The sequence below is a fragment of the Carettochelys insculpta genome, chromosome 3 (genome assembly GCF_033958435.1).
Source record: "Carettochelys insculpta isolate YL-2023 chromosome 3, ASM3395843v1, whole genome shotgun sequence".
Classification (NCBI taxonomy): domain Eukaryota; kingdom Metazoa; phylum Chordata; order Testudines; family Carettochelyidae; genus Carettochelys; species Carettochelys insculpta.
In genome coordinates this window covers 203102056-203119598 of record NC_134139.1, presented here as the reverse complement: position 1 = coordinate 203119598, position 17543 = coordinate 203102056, and the positions used below count along the sequence as shown (strand labels likewise).

At 43.6% G+C, this 17543-nt stretch overlaps 1 protein-coding gene across 9 annotated transcripts in view; it reads left to right on the top strand.

The window, feature by feature from the left end:
- NCOA1 (nuclear receptor coactivator 1) overlaps nucleotides 1-17543 on the top strand; it is a 381969-nt gene that overhangs the window by 225907 nt on the left and 138519 nt on the right. For 8 of the 9 annotated variants that reach the window (XM_074991446.1, XM_074991443.1, XM_074991444.1 and 5 more), the window contains one exon: nucleotides 16627-16732. In XM_074991446.1, coding sequence (XP_074847547.1) covers nucleotides 16644-16732 — 89 coding nt within the window. In that variant the 5' untranslated portion in view covers nucleotides 16627-16643. Of the gene's footprint in view, nucleotides 1-16489; nucleotides 16514-16626; nucleotides 16733-17543 lie in introns of those variants that run through there. The other variant, XM_074991445.1, reaches the window with a different exon arrangement.

The following is a 17543-nucleotide window of genomic DNA, read 5'->3' as shown; positions in this document are numbered from 1 at the left end:
TGTCTTCTCTTTTCCAGACTAAACAGATCCAGTTCTTTGTCTTCCTCATAGGTCATGTTTTCTGTATCTTTCATCGTTTCTATATCTCTAATCTCTGAACCTTCTCCAGTTTGTCCACAACTTTCCTGAAACGTGATGCCCAGAACTGGACACGGTACTCCAGTTGAGGCCTAATCGGGCCTCGTGTCTTGGTTACAATGCTCTTGTTAACGTATTCTAGAATGTTTGTTTGCTTTTGTTCGGCAACAGTCTTACACTGTTAGCTCATACTTAGCTTGTGGTCCACCATGATCCTTTTCCACAATACTTCTTCCTAGACGGTCATTTACCATTTTGTATGTGTGTAATGGATTGTTTCTTCCTAAGTAGAGGACTTTTGTGTTTGTCCGTATCAAATTTCCTCAAGAATTAGCTGCTCCTTGGTTTCAGCTGCCCATCGCTGCACCTCTTGTAGTAGTGTCTTGCTCTACAAGGTGGTTTGTAACACAACCATTTCTAAGAGTCATTTCTATTAGGGTAGCGCCTGGAAGTTTCAGTTGGGATCAGAGCCTCATTGGGCTGAATATGGTGCACTCGTGACAGAATGCCAGTCCCTGTCCCATTGAGTTTGCCATCTAAGTATAATAAAAGTAGGCTTGGCAGAACTTGATTTTTTTTTTGACAGATAATACTGATATGTAAGTATTTTTGGTTTTGTTTATTTAAATTATCATAGTTGTTGGGCATTATGGAGGGGCAGGTAATTATGAGATGATGAGATTCAAAAGTTAAAGCATTATAACTCTTAAACACAAATTATTAGCATTGTGTGTCAAAATGTATGAAGTAAATAGCCTTACATCAAACTAATAAATTTGCTTGCAACATTTTTCCGACTTTGCCTGTCTGTAAATTTGTTATTCATGGAAATAGTTTTTCATTGGTTTGTTTGTGGCAAAATTGATCTTCGCTGACCCTTCACAATGAAAATCTAACCCTTCCATCCCCAGCTATAGGAAGCCACAGGTGGATAAAACAGTCAGACTGGGTGAGCACTAGGTAATGACAAGATGATTTAAGATGAGTTGTGACAGCTCTTTATTATACTCTTCGGTTGCCCTGGTAACAAAGAGGAAGCTGTGCTAGTCTATACACTATCAAAACAAAAAGCAGTCAAGTAGCACTTTAAAGACTAGCAAAATGGTTTATTAGGTGAGCTTTCGTGGGACAGACCCACTTCTTCAGACCATAGCCAGACCAGAACAGACTCAATATTTAAGGCACAGAGAACCAAAAACAGTAAGCAAGGAGGACAAATCAGAAAAAGATAATCAAGGTGAGCAAATCAGAGAGTGGAGGGGTGGTGGGGGAAGGTCAAGAATTAGATTGAGCCGAGTATGCAGACAAGCCCCTATAGTGACTCAAAGTTCCCATCACGACTTAAACCATGTGTTAATGTGCCAAATTTGAATATAAAAGCCAGCTCGGCTGTTTCTTTTTCCAAAACGGTGTGATGATTACTTTTTAGTAACACACATAACTTTAGGTCATTGCCAGAATGCCCCATTCCATTAAAATGTTGACTAACTGGTTTGTGGATCTGGAGTGTTTTGATGCTTTGTATATTGGACAAAGGGTCAACGGGCACAAAACAGACATCAAAACACTCCAGATCCACAAACCAGTTAGTCAACATCTTAATGGAATGGGGCATTCTGTCAATGACCTAAAGGTATGTGTGTTACTGAAAAGGAATTATCGCACCGTTTTGGAAAGAAAAACAGACGAGCTGGCTTTTATATTCAAATTCAGCACATTAACACATGGTTTAAATTGTGATGGGAACTTTCTGAGTCACTATAGGGGCTTGTCTGCATACTCGGCTCAATCTAATTCTTGACCTTCCCCTCCACCCCTCCACTCTCTGATTTGCTCACCTTGATTAGATTTTTCTGATTTGTCCTCCTTGCTTACTGTTTTTGGTTCTCTGTGCCTTAAATATTGAGTCTGTTCTGGTCTGGCTATGGTCTGAAGAAGTGGGTCTGTCCCACGAAAGCTCACCTAATAAACCATTTTGCTAGTCTTTAAAGTGCTACTTGACTGCTTTTTTTCGGTTGCCCTGCCATTGTTGAATGTTTTTGTAGGTATCTCAGAGGTGAGTTTTAGGGGAAGAAAAGAATAATGTAATTGCCTTATGGATTTTAATGGGGAGTTCCTCTCATGGCTCAGTTCATTGTTTCCCAAAGGTGGCAATTTGTTTTAGTGGCAAGAGTTAACGTTTGTAGCCCTTATTCCAGCATGTTTCAGCTACTGCACTTATGGGGACTGGAGCAGGTAAGGAATACATAGGGTGACCAACTGTCCCATGTTGGGCAAGACAGTCCCATATTTGGGATGCCAAAAAGGCATCCCAACTTATTTTTTAAAGGGGACAAATAATCTTGTATTTAGGCCCTGAGGAGCGGGGTGTGGGGGTGGGAGTGCCCATGGCCACCGCTTTCCTGGGTCTGAGGGGCAGAGCGTCAGCTCCCCGGGGCTTGGTGAAGCCAAGGGGAGCTGCCCCCCCATATCTCCCTGTCCTGTATTTGGGACAGTGAGATACGGTCACCCTAAGGATACAGGAAAATCAGGGATAAAGGGCTAGTGACGGGGGGGGTTTGCCCGCAGAACCACGTCTACACTGCTTGTTTTCTGCTGTGAATATGCAAATGAGCATTCATTTGCAGTTTTGTGAACCCTCATTTGCATCATGCTTCCAGCAGCTGGACTGAATCTAGATGCAGCCTCTATGTTGCCCTTCCAAAGCAGATGTCACCTGTTGGCAAAAGATGACTTTAAATGGTCAGAAGACTGAATTCAGGGGTCAGTGGAGCTCTCAGTATTGCCGACGATATGCAACTTTTAAAGTGTGGAACCACAAATACAACTGAATCTTATGAGGTAGAATGAATTTGATTTAGCTGTTAAACATTAATATGTATGTGTTATGCTGCTAGTGTACACAGATCCCCCTTTGTGGCTGGTGTATAAAGGGTATGAGGTAACTGCTTCTACAAGCTGAAGAAGTTGTTCTTTTAGTCCACATGATGGTCTCATGCTTTTAGTGCTGTAGGTCCCAGGTTCAGTCCTGACTATCTAGTCAAAATGGGTATTTAGATAGCAGGCTGAAGTCTGAGTAACAATCTTTTGTTCCCAACAGAGAATGCTGTGGCCTTGTGAGCGAGCAAAGTTCTTTGTATTACCAAGCCTGAGATATTCTATCCTAATGGATATGGGATGTCGTAACACCTGCAGTTTTTGTTTGGTATGAGTCAGTCCTTGAAGAGGAGTGAAAGCTCTTGGAAACGGCACCTTGTAGCTCCTTTGCCTCTGCACGGGGTCAGTGGACAGTGGGCATGAAGAATAGAAACACACATCGGAGCCATATCGCAACAGTTTTACCTGTAGCATAAGCCTTGAGCTGTCCCATACAGAGCCAGAGACTGCAACTGCCTGAGAATGACTCACTACCTGACACATGGTGGTGGTATTAGACATTTCTAAGGTGTTCATCACTAGCTGAGCATCTACACAACACATTAGAGAACTTTATCCAGTATAATCTTTAATTTCAGCACTGTAAACACACAGTCATGAAGCACAGCTTGTTTGCTAATAACAATACTTTGCACTTATTTAGTGCCTTCCTTAAGAGGATTCAAAGTGCTTTGTAAATATTAGTCATTTAAGCCTCCCGTCATGCTGCAACCTAGAGTGGGTTTTCAGCTGCAGATCTCACTCCTGGAACTCACTGAAGTCTGCTCTTCAGCTGTCCCATCTGAGCCCATTTGTTGGACCTTCTCTTCTTTTTTGGCTTTTCCTCTTGTCCCTCCATAGTCAAAACAAAAAGCAGTCAAGTAGGACTTTGAAGACTAGCAAAATGGTTTATTAGGTGAGCTTTCGTGGGACAGACCCACTCTTCAGACCATAGCCAGACCAGAACAGACTCAATATTTAAGGCACAGAGAACTGGGGGGGAAGGTCAAGAATTAAATTGAGCCAAGTATGCAGACAAGCCCCTATAGTGACTCAGAAAGTTCCCATCACGATTTAAACCATGTGTTAATGTGCCGAAAAGGAATTATCCCACTGTTTTGGAAACAGAAGCATCTGAGCTGGCTTTTATATTCAAATTCGGCACATTAACACATGGTTTAAATCGTGATGGGAACTTTCTGAGTCACCATAGGGGCTCATCTGCATACTCGGCTCAATCTAATTCTTGACCTTCCCCCCGACCCCTCCACTCTCTGATTTGCTCACCTTGATTATCTTTTTCTGATTTGTCCTCCTTGCTTACTGTTTTTGGTTCTCTGTGCCTTAAATATTGAGTCTTTTTCTGGTCTGGCTATGGTCTGAAGAAGTGGGTCTGTCCCACGAAAGCTCACCTAATAAACTATTTTGGTAGTCTTTAAAGTGCTACTTGACTGCTTTTTGTTTTGATAGTGTATAGACTAGCACGGCTTCCTCTTTGTTACTATTACCTCCATAGTGTGTGCTAACTGATAGCTAGGGCAGGACTACAGAGTGCAGCAATGTCATACTTGCTCTAAGCTGACAGGAGAGAGCTCCTGCGTTAGCTTAATAACTGTCCTGTGAGAGGGATTAGCTGTGTTGGTGGAAGAAGCCCTTCTGCCAACATAGTATTGTCTACATTAGGGGAAAGGCTGCTATAACTACGTTGTTCAGGACAGTGGATTTTTCATACTCCTGATCAACATAATTATATAAATTGGTGTGTAGCGCCAACATGACCTTATTCCCTTTTGTGTGTTGAGCCGGTGTGCCAGATGGTGGTTGGGTTTGCTTTTGTTCCATGTTAGAACCCTTTTTCCTTGTTAATGCTTTCTTTGGTTCTCCCAGCATTGCATTTATATAGGATGTGGGCTAGATATATAACCTATACAAGTTTGCCTTTATTAGTAGCAACAAAACAAAACCTTCCACCAAAGCATTCTCCTGAGTGTGGCTAGGCTTACAGTATTTCTGGCTCTCCTTCTGACAGTATACATATCCACCTTTCAGAGAAAGAGAAGACTTTACATTCCTGCATTACAAAAAAGATAAAGCCTGCAGGCTGGTCCAATACCAGAACGTGGTTCACTAAAATAAGTGCCACAGGCTGCTGTGTTCCCTTCCTATATGCCTTTAAAACTGCTAAAGTTATAAGTATCCCCTTGTAGAGCGCTCTGCAGTCTAAACCCTGATTGTTTGGACACTGTGTAGTTTAAGGGGCAGTAGTAGTAGTAGTAGTAGTAGGCATCCTTCAGTCTGCATAGACTATGGATCGCGCCCTTTAGAGTTTCAATTGAGGACTTCCTTTTCAGCGTCTATTGTGACTATGAAGACCCACACGAGAGTGCCCGTCCTTGCTGCATCTCTTGTAGACGTAGTGGGTGTCTGGCAAGTCCTTATTGTGCAGTGGCAGGGATCATGATGAGACAAAAGGATTCAGTATGGAGGGGTTAAGACTCTGGCCTAAGACTCAGGAGAGCAGGGTCTGTTTCCCAGCCTTCCCACAGACTGTGTGACCGTGGGCAAGTCATTTAGTCTGTCTCTGTCTCAGTTCCATTCTGTAAAAGGGGGATTGTACATGCTGTCCCCCAACCTTTTTTAACCTTAGATTGGAAGATCAGTGACTCAGAATCTGTCTCTTACACACATTAGTATGCATTTGAGTGCAGTGAGACTGTGGTCTCGGCTGAGGCCTCCCAGTGCTACCTGAGCACAAGTGAGGCAAAGGAAAGGTACCATTTTTCTTTCAAGTTGTTTTAGCTGTCAGAATTTGCCCCTTTTATAATGTTAATGGCTTTCTTATTGGTAGCATTTTTGATCATGGCATTAATCAAAACTGTGAACATTCCCTCCTTTTCATCTCTGCACTGGCAGGGTTTATTAGCCTGCCACCTGGAGAGATCCTGTAGTAATTATCAGATTTCTGAATTAGTCTGCCTACACAGTAGAAAATAAAAGCTAACTCTCTTACTATAGACTGGCACTTTGCTTTGAAGGGTATGAGGCTTAGGCTTAAGCCAGTTGCAGTGACATTTGTTTTTCTGCTGTGTTGGGTGGTGAGGCACTTGATTTAATTTGTGTACTTTAGTCTGTCTTGCAAACAGTTGCCTGTGAGCATTAGTTCTTGCTGTGGCATGTAGTCTGCTGAAATCCGATGGGCTTCTGAGAGTAGGAAGTGCTTTGCCTAATGGTGTTTTCAGGTCTGGCCTTAAGTGGACAAAACTGATGAGGCATATGAGTCTCAGATGAATGGCCAGGTTCAGGAAAGTGCAGGTCTTGTTATCTCTAGTTTTGCTGCTCAACGTTGACTCTTCGATGAAGGTTTGGTGGTCGGTCTTTGATAACCACCAAACCAGTCTACTGCTCTTCAAGGCAAAGTTCTTTAACCTGGGAGATCTGGACTAAGTTGCTTGCTGGCTTTGCTGCAGACTCCATTTTATGGCCTCGGTCAAGTCAAATGATGTCCAATCCAAAGCATACTAAATCCACAGAAGATTTGGACCCTTCATGATCTCTGTTCCTCAGTTCCATGTCTGTAATTTATGGTGAGACTTGCCTTGTCCAGTTTCTTTATTTAGATTGTAAGGTCTTTGGGGCAAGGTTTGTTTCTATATGTATATACAGCACTTGACACAGTGGGAGCCTGATCCCAGTGGGGTGCACCAGGTACTCCAGTAATTCTATTAAGGAAGTAATGATTTTACTGAAGAGAAGTTGATTTGGCATCATGGCAGAGCATTGAGCAGAAGATCCTGGGTAGTGCAGAGACAGGGTGACATTAGGAAGAAATCGGTAGGAATAATGCAGTCTGGCCCTTTGAAAGCAGACACATACGGCTTTGCAGTTAGTCTCTCCTCTACCCATCTTCTCAAGAAGTCCATGCAACATTGGCCTGTGCACGTTCCTGGCTTTTCAGTACAGGAAGTCTTCACCTTGACCAAGTTTGACCTGCGACAAAATTTTCAGGAACCAATTGTGCCGTAAGTCTGAGGACTACCTGTGTAAGCTTTGTGCTGGTAGAGGTGCAATGCACTTTAATACTTCCAGAATAAAAAGAGCTATGATTCTTAGAGAATTCTAGCTTCATTCTTTTGCTGCTGTTTTTCTGCTCGGCACTCAGAGATGATTCTGCTGCTGAAACCCTCAGATCTTTCTCATTCAAATTGTTCTTTCTAGGGACACTACAATGTACCAGAGCCAAAGGTTCCATTTGTTCACATCCTCCTAATAGTCAGCCAGAGACAGCATCTGACATTCCATAATCTAGATGTTAGGCTGCATCAGGTGAACAAGACAGTGAAACCAGCAATGAGGTATCAATAAAAGAGGACTTAGCATGAAACCAGAAGTCTCTGCTAGCCATTTGCTGAACCAGTGGTATATGGGTGCACTGATTCCCTCAAGACCCATTGCACTCAACAATATGACATTTGTTTTCTTTGGTGGCTGAATTTATGGGTGTTTATCCTGGAGCGTAAGTTCTATGTTTTATGTAAGCCCAGCAAAAGAAATTTATTAAAATGAATAGTGTGCCCTTCCTGCCTTAGGGAAGTAGCTTGCTTAGTGATTTGCCTGTCACCTCTGGCATATCAGTGTAGCACTTCAGTCTTCATTTAGTAGCCTGCGGAAGTTAAAAATACAAAACAAAAAACAACGTAACAATCAAAAATGCTCATTAAGACCTGAGTACTTAGATTAGCAACTAATGATGTACTTAGGAGTGGGACAATATAGATGTGTCCTTGTGGCATCCTAAGTGTGCTCTTAATTATCTCTAATTGAGGTTGTCTGCTCTGCATGTGCACAGATGGGTTATATTTTAATGATAATAAATAACTGCATTGTAAGGGACTTTTTAACATCCAACATTTTTTTAAAAGCAGCTTACTAATTGTTTCTGTCTCTGAGTCATTAAAATGTGGTATGCATTGAATATATATCCCTGCTTGAGAGTACAACTACCCCCTACCAGGAAAATTGCAATATCAGAAATATAAAGAGACAGGCTTGGGGACACCCGTATCCTGTGCCTGGCTTTTCCACAAATTCACTGTAGAATCTTGAGCATGTCACTTTGATGCATGGTGCCTCAGTCTCCCCATTTGTGGATAGTGATGTCTTTATGAAGCTTTTTGAGACTTGTGGGTAAAAATGCAACAGCTACTGTAATTACTTTTTAAAGTATTTATTACATTTTGGTCACAATATGGTAAAATGTGCACATGAGAAATTACAGAATTATCACAATGCCATCGATGGATTGAGGGTTTCTCATCAGCTCTGTGCAAGTGTAAAACTAAGCTTGAGCCTTTGTATCCCAGTCTGACAGGGCCTTTTAAAAATTTTAACACATTCACTGGCTTACACATGATTTGAAGAATGAGTTCCCATGGGTGTGGGGAAGGATTAGTGTGATGTGTGACCGAGAGACCGTGTTCTCAATGTTTTGGTACCAGGGACTTGCTTGTAGCCTTCCTAAACTGTTAGGGAGACCTCCAGGACTGGTGCCAGTCCATACACCAGTCACTGAGAAACACTGCTGTAGTAGAAAGAGCCCTAGACTGGAAGTCAGAAGACGTGGGGCCGGTTCCCAGCTCGGCCTCTGCTTGCTGTGTGACCTTGGTCATGTTGCTTCAGCACCTTGCACCTCTGTTTCCTTCCTTCCTTTCCCTTTGTCTTTACTTCTCTTTAGAACACAAACTCTTTGGAAGAAAAACTCTTGTTCTGCATACATGTGTGTGCATGTGTACGTATGTACGTGTAGTTTCTGGCACAATGTAGCCTGATCAGGGACTCGTTGGAGTGATTAAACTACAAGTATATACTAAGTAATTGGGGATGGGAGAGTGGGCCTGGACCGTCTACCTTCAGAATGTTCCTAATATGTTCATAAATGTTCATGGTCCTAAACCTCAGGTTTTGTTTGTAGTTTAGATTAGCCGTTGGTGACAAGCAACTGCTGTAGGCAAGCTACTGAAAACAAGGAGAGATGCCATTTGTATCAGATGAGTTTAATTTAATTTCAAACCTAGTAAGTGTAAATTGGGGCTCCCATGAAGCAATATCAACTTCTGCTCACTAACTGCTGACTTCCAGGGCCCACCATGCATGAAGCTGAATTTCTGAGTGGAGTGCAGTTATACCGAGAACTGGTCTTTGCTTAATATTACAAAGGCAAAAAGTAGCTCTGTCTCAGAACTGATACTGCTACAGACATGCCATTTCTTGGCAAAATGAAGTTTTCATTAAGGATTTTCCCATTAATGTGTTGAGAGAGTGGGGGTTGAAGGAAGAGGGCAAGCAAACACACCGTGTCTTGATGTAGTACTTAATGTGTGTTCACGCAGTGGCTGACGACCGCTGCAAAGCAACTGTAGTGGGTAAATAAAACAAGCAGCTGAAAAGACGACGACGTTTTGCCGAGCCTGCCATTATAGCTTTAGTGGTTAACCGTAGTGATGGCAAAAGAGCCTGATTGCTTTGCAAGGCAGGTTTGCACCAGAGAAAATTTGTGTTAGGGCTTTTTAAAAAAGAAATGTGAATAATTAGCTTGTTTTTACTTTCATCACCCTGGCCTTTATCTACTTCTGGTTGCTGTTGTGAGCAGACAGAATATTGTCATTTTACAGAAATCAGGTTTCTTGTGTATTTCAATACTTTGATCACAGAGCAGAGCCAGACAACTCAAGACTTGTTAGCATCTCAGACAAACGCAGTTTCTGCAATGGTGGATCATTCTATGGCGTATTTGGCATGCTGATTGTTACAGGCCTTGTTCTGAGCTGTCAGGGTCAAAACATTTTCAAACCAAACCATTGGGGTTATTTTTAGGCTAAGTTAATTTTTGGCCTGTCAGCCTTGGCAAGGGTTGCTGCAAAATAAACTGAATTTGTAATAGAAAGAAACAACGAATGTATTACATCAAGGGTTTAACTCAAGCCAAGGATTTCAGCTAAGGCTGCAATTCTGTCTTTAATTCAGCCTGGTTGGGCATAAAGAAGATATTGCCAAGGTCACAATCCTGTAACGCAGGGCTCCAGTTGGAGGGATGAGATTGCATTCTGTGCAAAACACAGAGTCATTTGAGTAACTGCAGAATCGAGGCCTGTAGGAGTAACAAGGAGTAGTCAGAACTGTTTCCTGGCTTTGTGTGCTAAGCTTTTTACTTAACTTTGGTGTCGCGTTTCTTGATGTGAATTTTCTGGAAATGGAAGCTGTATAAACAAACGTTAAATTAGATAAAGGGAGGTTGAAAAGACCCTGCTTAGTGCATCTATTTTGTAAAGGAAATATTTAAAAATATTGAACAACAAATATATATCTTAAAAAACCCCGCCCCTATAATTGGAGCAGATGGTACGGTAGTTTGTTTTCCAGTCCTTGATGTTTAAAGAGTTCTTTTTAATTTTGATTACATGTGCTTTGGCATTGCTTTCAAACTTAACAAATCAAAGGAATAAAATTAGATCTGCGGTCATCAGCTAGCTTCTTGGTTTCTGACCAGAGTTTCTCTGCTGTTGATTATTCTTGTTTCACATAAATTAGGACAACTGGCTCTGCTTTTCATTTTGTCTGGCACAAAGGAACAATTATTGATTGGCTATGCTAATATTGCTGAAAAGATTTTAGGAGCAGCTTTCATCTTGGTAATAGTGGCGCAAACATTAGCAAAAATGACAGCATGCTGTGTAAAGATTGTTTTCTAATGGTAGTGCTATTTAAATACAGATGTATCATTTACTTCAGTAGAGGTCTCTAGCAGCCATGTTAGTCTGTATCTGCAAAAGCAGCAAGGAGTGTAATAGCACCTTAAAGACTGACAGATTTATTTGGGTATAAGCTCTCATGGGTAAAACCCACTTCATCAGATGCTCCATCATGAACTAGGTTTGTACCCACGAAAGCTTACGTTCAAATAAATCTGTTAGGTTGTGTCTACACAGCTCCTCCCTTTCGGAAGAGGCATGCAAATGTGGCTGATCAAAAATGCAAATGAGGCACCAGTTTCCATATAGTGTGCCTTATTTGCATAATGGCAACAACTCGCTGTTCCAGAAATGCTGTTTTCGTGGAAAAAACCAGCCATGTAGACAGGATTCCTTCAAAAACAAACCTCGTTTTCGAAAGTTTCCTTCTTTCTGAAACAAAATAAGAAGGGATCTTTTGAAAACAGGGTTTGTTTTCAAAGGAACCCCGTCTACACAGCTGTCTCTCCCCCCTGCCCCCGGGAAAACAGAACTTCTGGAACAGTGAGTGGCTGCCATTATGCAAATTAGGTACGTGATATGCAAATTAATACCTCATTTGCATTTACATGCTCCCTCCAAAAGGGGCAGGTCATGTAGCCGCAGCTTTAATCTTTAAGGTGCCACAGGACTCCATGTTGTTTTTACTTCAGTATAGATGTTTTAACCAATAAATAGCAAGCACTATGGACCATTAGATAGGTTTGAATCCAGGATCTTTAGCACCAGGGATGCTGCACACATCTCTACTACAAGAGCTACAGGAGAATCTCCATTAACAGTAGCAGGTCATTGCCTTCTAAGGGACCATCCATCTGCTGGAGAGGAAACAGAGAAATGTGCTTTCTCTCTCTTCACCAGCACATAGCACAAGATTTGAAGGTGGGTGCACAAAATGCCTTTAAAGATGTAAGGTAAGAGCACAGTGCTATGCCAGTGCTGAGTGCTTTTGAAAATATCCTTCAAGCCCAACTTTATGAAGCTGGTGAGAGTCAAGATTGAGTTCTTGGAAGGTCTGTCACTTTGACAATTTCTGATCAGTTTGCCAAGACTTACAAAACTGAGTATGTGTGTCACAAAGCCATAGAAGTGTTTGAGGACTCTTCCACCCGTAAGGTCATTTAGTCTACATCCCTCCCCACCCCTCACTGAAGCAAGGCCATTTAAATCTAGACCATCACTGTTAGGTGTTTACCTAACCTGTTCTTAGAAACCTCTAGTGATGGGGATTCTGTACCCTCCCTTGGAAGGCCATTCCAGCAGTTAACTAGCCTTATAGTCAGAAATCTCTTCCTAATATCTAACCTAAATCTCCCTTGCTGCAAACTGAGACCGTTACTTCTTGTCCTACCTTTCATAGACATGCAGAATAACTGGTCCCTGTCCTCTTTATAACATCTTTTAACATATTGGAGGACTGTTACCAGGTTTCCCCTCACACTCCAGTCTTCTTTTCTCAAGACTGAACATGCCGCTTTCTTAAAACCTTCTTCATAGATTTTCTAAACCTTTGATAATTTTTGCTTAAACCCCTGGTGTGTCTCCAGCTGATGCAACTGATCTACAGCTGAGGACTCACCAATTCCAAGTAGATCAGGAAAGTCACCCCCTGTGTCTTCTGTAACTCTCATTAATACACCCCATGATGATAATATGTTATGCTTTTCTTGACTGCATCGTATTGTGTCTCTAATATCCTGGGAGCAGCACAGCTACAATAACACTGCATCACATTGTTGACTCATATTTAATTTGTGATCCGCTGTATACCCCAATTGTTACCAGCAGTACTACTGTCTAGCCAGTTGTTTCCCATTTTGTAGTTGTGCGTGAGGTTTCTCTCCACCCTCCCAGCATAATATTTGTCACTTGGCTTTATTTAATTTCATCTGATTGATTTCAGAAAAATTCTCCTATTTGTCAATGTTGTTTTGAATTTTAAACCATTGCTTCAAAGTTCTGGCAGTCGCTTCCAGCTTGGTATCATCCGTAAATTTTAGCTTTCTATTCCAGTTATCCACATCCTAAAGGAAAATATTGAATAGTACTGGACTCAGAACAGACGCCTGTGGGACCCCACTAGATACATTCTCCCAGGGTGACAGGGACCCAATGATAACTACTCTGACTAGCTCCCTAGGTATCTCCAAGTACTTGCAAACAGATTATACCATTATTGGTTGTGGTCTCTTTTCAGGTAGAGGGTTATGTTGACTGTTTTGTAGCTTCCCAGGTCCTCTTTTTTCTTGTTTTTAAAGATAGATGCTTGGTTTACTCTCTTCCTGTCCTTTGGGACCTCCTCGATCCTCCTGGAGCTCTCAAAGATAATTGCAAACCATTCAGAAATTGCTTCATCTAATTTCTTAAGCACCTTAAGATGATTTTGATCAGGCTCTGATGACCTGAATACATGTAATTTAGCTAAATATTGTTGAACCTGTTTTTTCTATTGTGTTCTGTGTTCCCTTCCCCAATGTTAATATGAATTGTGTTTAAAGTACCTGGTCAGAAGTCAGCTTTTTAGTTAATATAGGGGAAATAAACATTAAAGCACCTCAGCCTTCTTAATGTATCAGATATTACCTCTCCTTCTGTGCTAGGTAGAGGACCTATATTTCTTTCTCTTGCTCTTACTGTATTTAAACAACCCATTTTGTCTTTTACACTCCTTCCTCGATATACTCATTTGTACCTTATCTTTTCTGCTTTTATCCATATCAGCTTGTGTCCCTCTGTCACATTCCTCCTTTGCCATTTGCCCAGCTTTTCACTTTTTGTAAGATTCCTTTTTGATTTTCAAGCAACCAGTGCCCTTTAGCCACTTACTTTCTTCCTATCCTTTGTACCCCACATCAGTAGTTTTGCTGTTGCGCCTTTAATATTTCTTTGAGAAACTATCAGCGTTCCTCAGTTCCAGTCTGCTTCTTCACACTCCCCCGCTGCCCAGCTCTCCCACCTCCCAGTGTGCTCCCCCGGTCAGACACCCTACCCTCACCCTGCTCCTCCACACTCTCCCCATTGGCCAGACACCCCACCCCAGCCCACTGCTGCACTTTTCCTGCCCTCCAGACCCCCACTCTCAACCCTCCCCTGCACCCTCCTACCTGGCCAGACACCCCACCCCCAGCTCACTCCTGCACCCTCCCTCCAGCCAGACCTACACTCCCAGCTCTCTCCAGCACCCTGCCTCCCACCCAGGCTGCTATTCTCATACCCATCCCTATCCCACTCCCTGGCAGCCCCCTCTTGCACACTGAACCCCTCTTTTTTGGCCTCACCCAGAGCCGGGGGGGGGGCTCACAAAATCGACTAACTCCAGGACCCCAAAAGACCTAATCTGGCCTGTGGGAAGCCCTGAAGCTTGGTCCTCCCTGCTTCCCCCTGCCCTCCACTGTGGGGCTGGAGCACAGGGGAGTGACAGTTGGGGTTGGGGCCTATCTCAGTTGGGGGCTATTTTGGGGGGGGAGATTGCCTGTCACTTGTGTGGCCCTGACCCAAAAAAGGTTCCCCACCCCCATCCTAATCCATCACTTTAACCACTTTACCCCCTTTTTTCCATCCCTCTCCCCCATCATTGTATCAAATATAAGCTGCCTCCAAGGCACTGCACAACCTATCATCTCTGACTCAGAGGTGAGACTGCAGTCCACACCTCTGATCAGCCCTTGCCGGCGGCATCCCTTGCCCGCTTGTCAGATTTTTAAACAAGCAGCATCATGTTTTATTCCTGTGCTACCCATCATCATCGGGGACACATGGCGGGGGGTCGCACAAGGAGTCACATGTACCCCACTGCGTCAATTGTGACAGCTGTGCTGCTTCCGATGAGTACGGGAGCAGTCCTGTCCCATCACGTCCTGCCTCTCCCCTGCAGTGGCACCATCCAAAAATGGTACTCCTAGGCCATGCTGCTCTGGGGAGGGGAGGAACAGGACTGTCCCTGCACCCACCAGAAGTGGCACCGTGCTTCTGCAGGAAGAGGCGGGTGGGGGCAGAACAGGGATGGGGAAAGGGTGGAGCATGGAGCAGGGGTGGGAGAGGGCGGGGCCTGGGCAGTGCAGGGGCAGGGAGAGGGTGCGGAAGGGGCCCTTGGCCTGTGCAGCCCCTAGAATCCCCACACTAGCTGCCTCTCTCCCTCACACTTAGGAGGAGCTTACTGTGAACCTCTGTAAAGCTGCTTTTTTGTCCTTCAGATCCTTCCATGAAAAGTGTCTCCTTTGCTCTGGTGGCTATGAAAAACTTGACAACAGTTGCATTGTGCAGAGACCACTGTGTACCATGCTGCCTCGTTGATGCCTTGTATTCCCTGATCTGGCTGTACCCATCTGTTGATTCTTCCTGTCGTCTTAAATTGTAAACTCTTTTTCTGTCTGTACAGCGTGTAATATAGTGGGATTCTAGTCTGTGATTGGTGTGCCAAGGGCTTTGGTATTATAGATAATATTAAAAATAAAATGCAGCCGATGTTACATGGAGAAAGTGCCAGGTATGAATATCACAATCAGTTTTGGACATTCTTGACGGTATATTTGGACACTTATCACTTCTTTGTTCCAAATAATAAGACTGTAGGTAAAAGCTTCTAATTGGGGAGTGGGAGCAAATGTGATATTACAGTATTGTGACTCTCACTGCTTAGTAGTCTTATGAGAGCTGCTGAGCCAGGATTTGCATGTTCTTTCCCATGTCAGACCACATCTTAATACAGCAAGTGCATAAAGTACACATGCTGTCTCTGTATCCTCTCGCATGGAGCTCACCTCCTTCCATGGACAATCCCATCACATTGCTGCAGGATATGTAGCAATTGCATTCATATGCAGTGATGTTTTAACAAAGCTTCTTTTAATGGCGCCGGAAATGAGGATAGCCACCTGCCATGCATCCTGTCACCTAGTGGTGTACCAGCTACAGGCTGGAAACCTCTGCACTAGTGGAAGGTCTTAGATGAAGACTGATGCAACACAGGAGAGGTACCAAACACAAAAGTCCAATTGCAAAGGGAGAAGAGAAGAATTGGGTGGTGGGGGTGTTACTGCCAACAAGATGAGTTGTTCCAATTAACGTGAAGTTAGGGGCAGGAGGCTGGACTCGATGGCCTCTCAAGGTCCCTTCCAGTCCTGGTATTCTGCGATTCTACATGCCGAGAGAGAGAGAGTAGATAGCACAAATGCAAGTGTGAGGTGGTGGGGCAGCTATATAGAAACCAGTGAATCAGAGAAACCAGAGGGAGCTGAAGGATGAACTGAAAATCACCGAACAATGTCACACTGTGAAAACAGAAATAGTTCTCCCCTGTTTATAGAGTACTCTCCTATGAACAAGACAGATGATACTGCCTGCATGCAGTGCCCTGTGAGGATCATATCTGGAGTAGCGCCTGCTGTTCTGACCCTTGTTGTTTGGGAGTACAGGGGGAAACCAGAGAAGGAGCATTGGAAGTGATACAAGAACCAGATGTAAAAGTTATGGGGGCAGGGAAAACTCGGGGAGCTCAGCCCATATTGTGTAGAAGAGAAGAGAGGGTGAGGGCTCGTGTGAGGGGTGGTAATGTGATCTGTTTGAGGGTAATGTGGTCTGTTTTCTCCACTTGTGCTGCTTTCTATAGAATCTTTCTTTACAAGTTGGTGGGACAAGACTGAAGCTGAAGACAGTAATGTGTTCTGCTGGGAGATGAGGGAGAAGCTGTTAAACAGTCAGAGTATTTGGCTGCTGGACTAGTTTCCTATTCAGAGGTCACTGGCTGGATTCCTGCTTTTTGGCATTCCTGCATGTGAATCCTTTGTTACCTGGTTGTAAGCTGCTCCCTCGGTCAGCTTCTTGATTTCTGTTTCTCTTTCATGTACAGGTGCAAAGTAGGTCAACATGAGTGGCCTTGGGGATAGTTCAACAGACCCTGCTAACCCTGATTCCCGGAAGAGGAAAGGGTCACCATGTGATACGCTGGCCCAGAGGTATGTGCTCTGTTCCAAATCCATTTCTCCCACGTGGTTACTTTGTCATTCTAACTGCATCGTTCTCTCCCGGCTGCTTGAGCAGATGGAGCAGGTTTCATCTACTCAGAAATGTTCACACTTCCCACCAGAACTCAGCTCTGCTTTTCTCAGTGGCTGTGGTGGAAGAGGGAACATGATGGAAATATAACTTCCCATCTGCTCTCCTTGCTTTTTGGTAGCAACTGATGATACGGGCTCATTTATCCAAGTTAATTTATTGATTTATAAATTGAGAGCGCTGGTGGCATGGGGAGATCTTGAGAGGGCTTTCTTGTCGGTCTGGGATAACTCCATTACTTGAGAATGTTAAAGGCGGGTGTGAATCCTTCAGGTCAGGCCAAGGCATATGCCTCACAGGATGCCCAAGCAATGCATCTTCTTATCAGGTTCCAGAGACCTTGGGGATGAGATTCTTTTACACTGGGGTGGGCAACCCACAGCTCTCAAGCCTCATGCAGCTATTTGAGCCTTCAAATGTGGCTTGTCAGAGCCACGCACCAGGAGTGCTGCACCTGCTGTAGGCATGTGCCCCACTGCTTTGGTGGGAGAAGCACGTGGTGGCAGCGGCAGCTCCGGTGAGTTGCCGGCATTTATTTGGAGCCGGGGAATGAGGGAGTCTGGCTCTGGAGGGATGGGAAGGGCATTGAGCTATGCATTATATATTTATTTTTGTATAGCTATATATAACCTATGTTTATTTTATATGTCTACAGATAGAAATATAAATATATTATATGTGGCTCTTTGCGCTCTCTCCACCGCTCTTTTG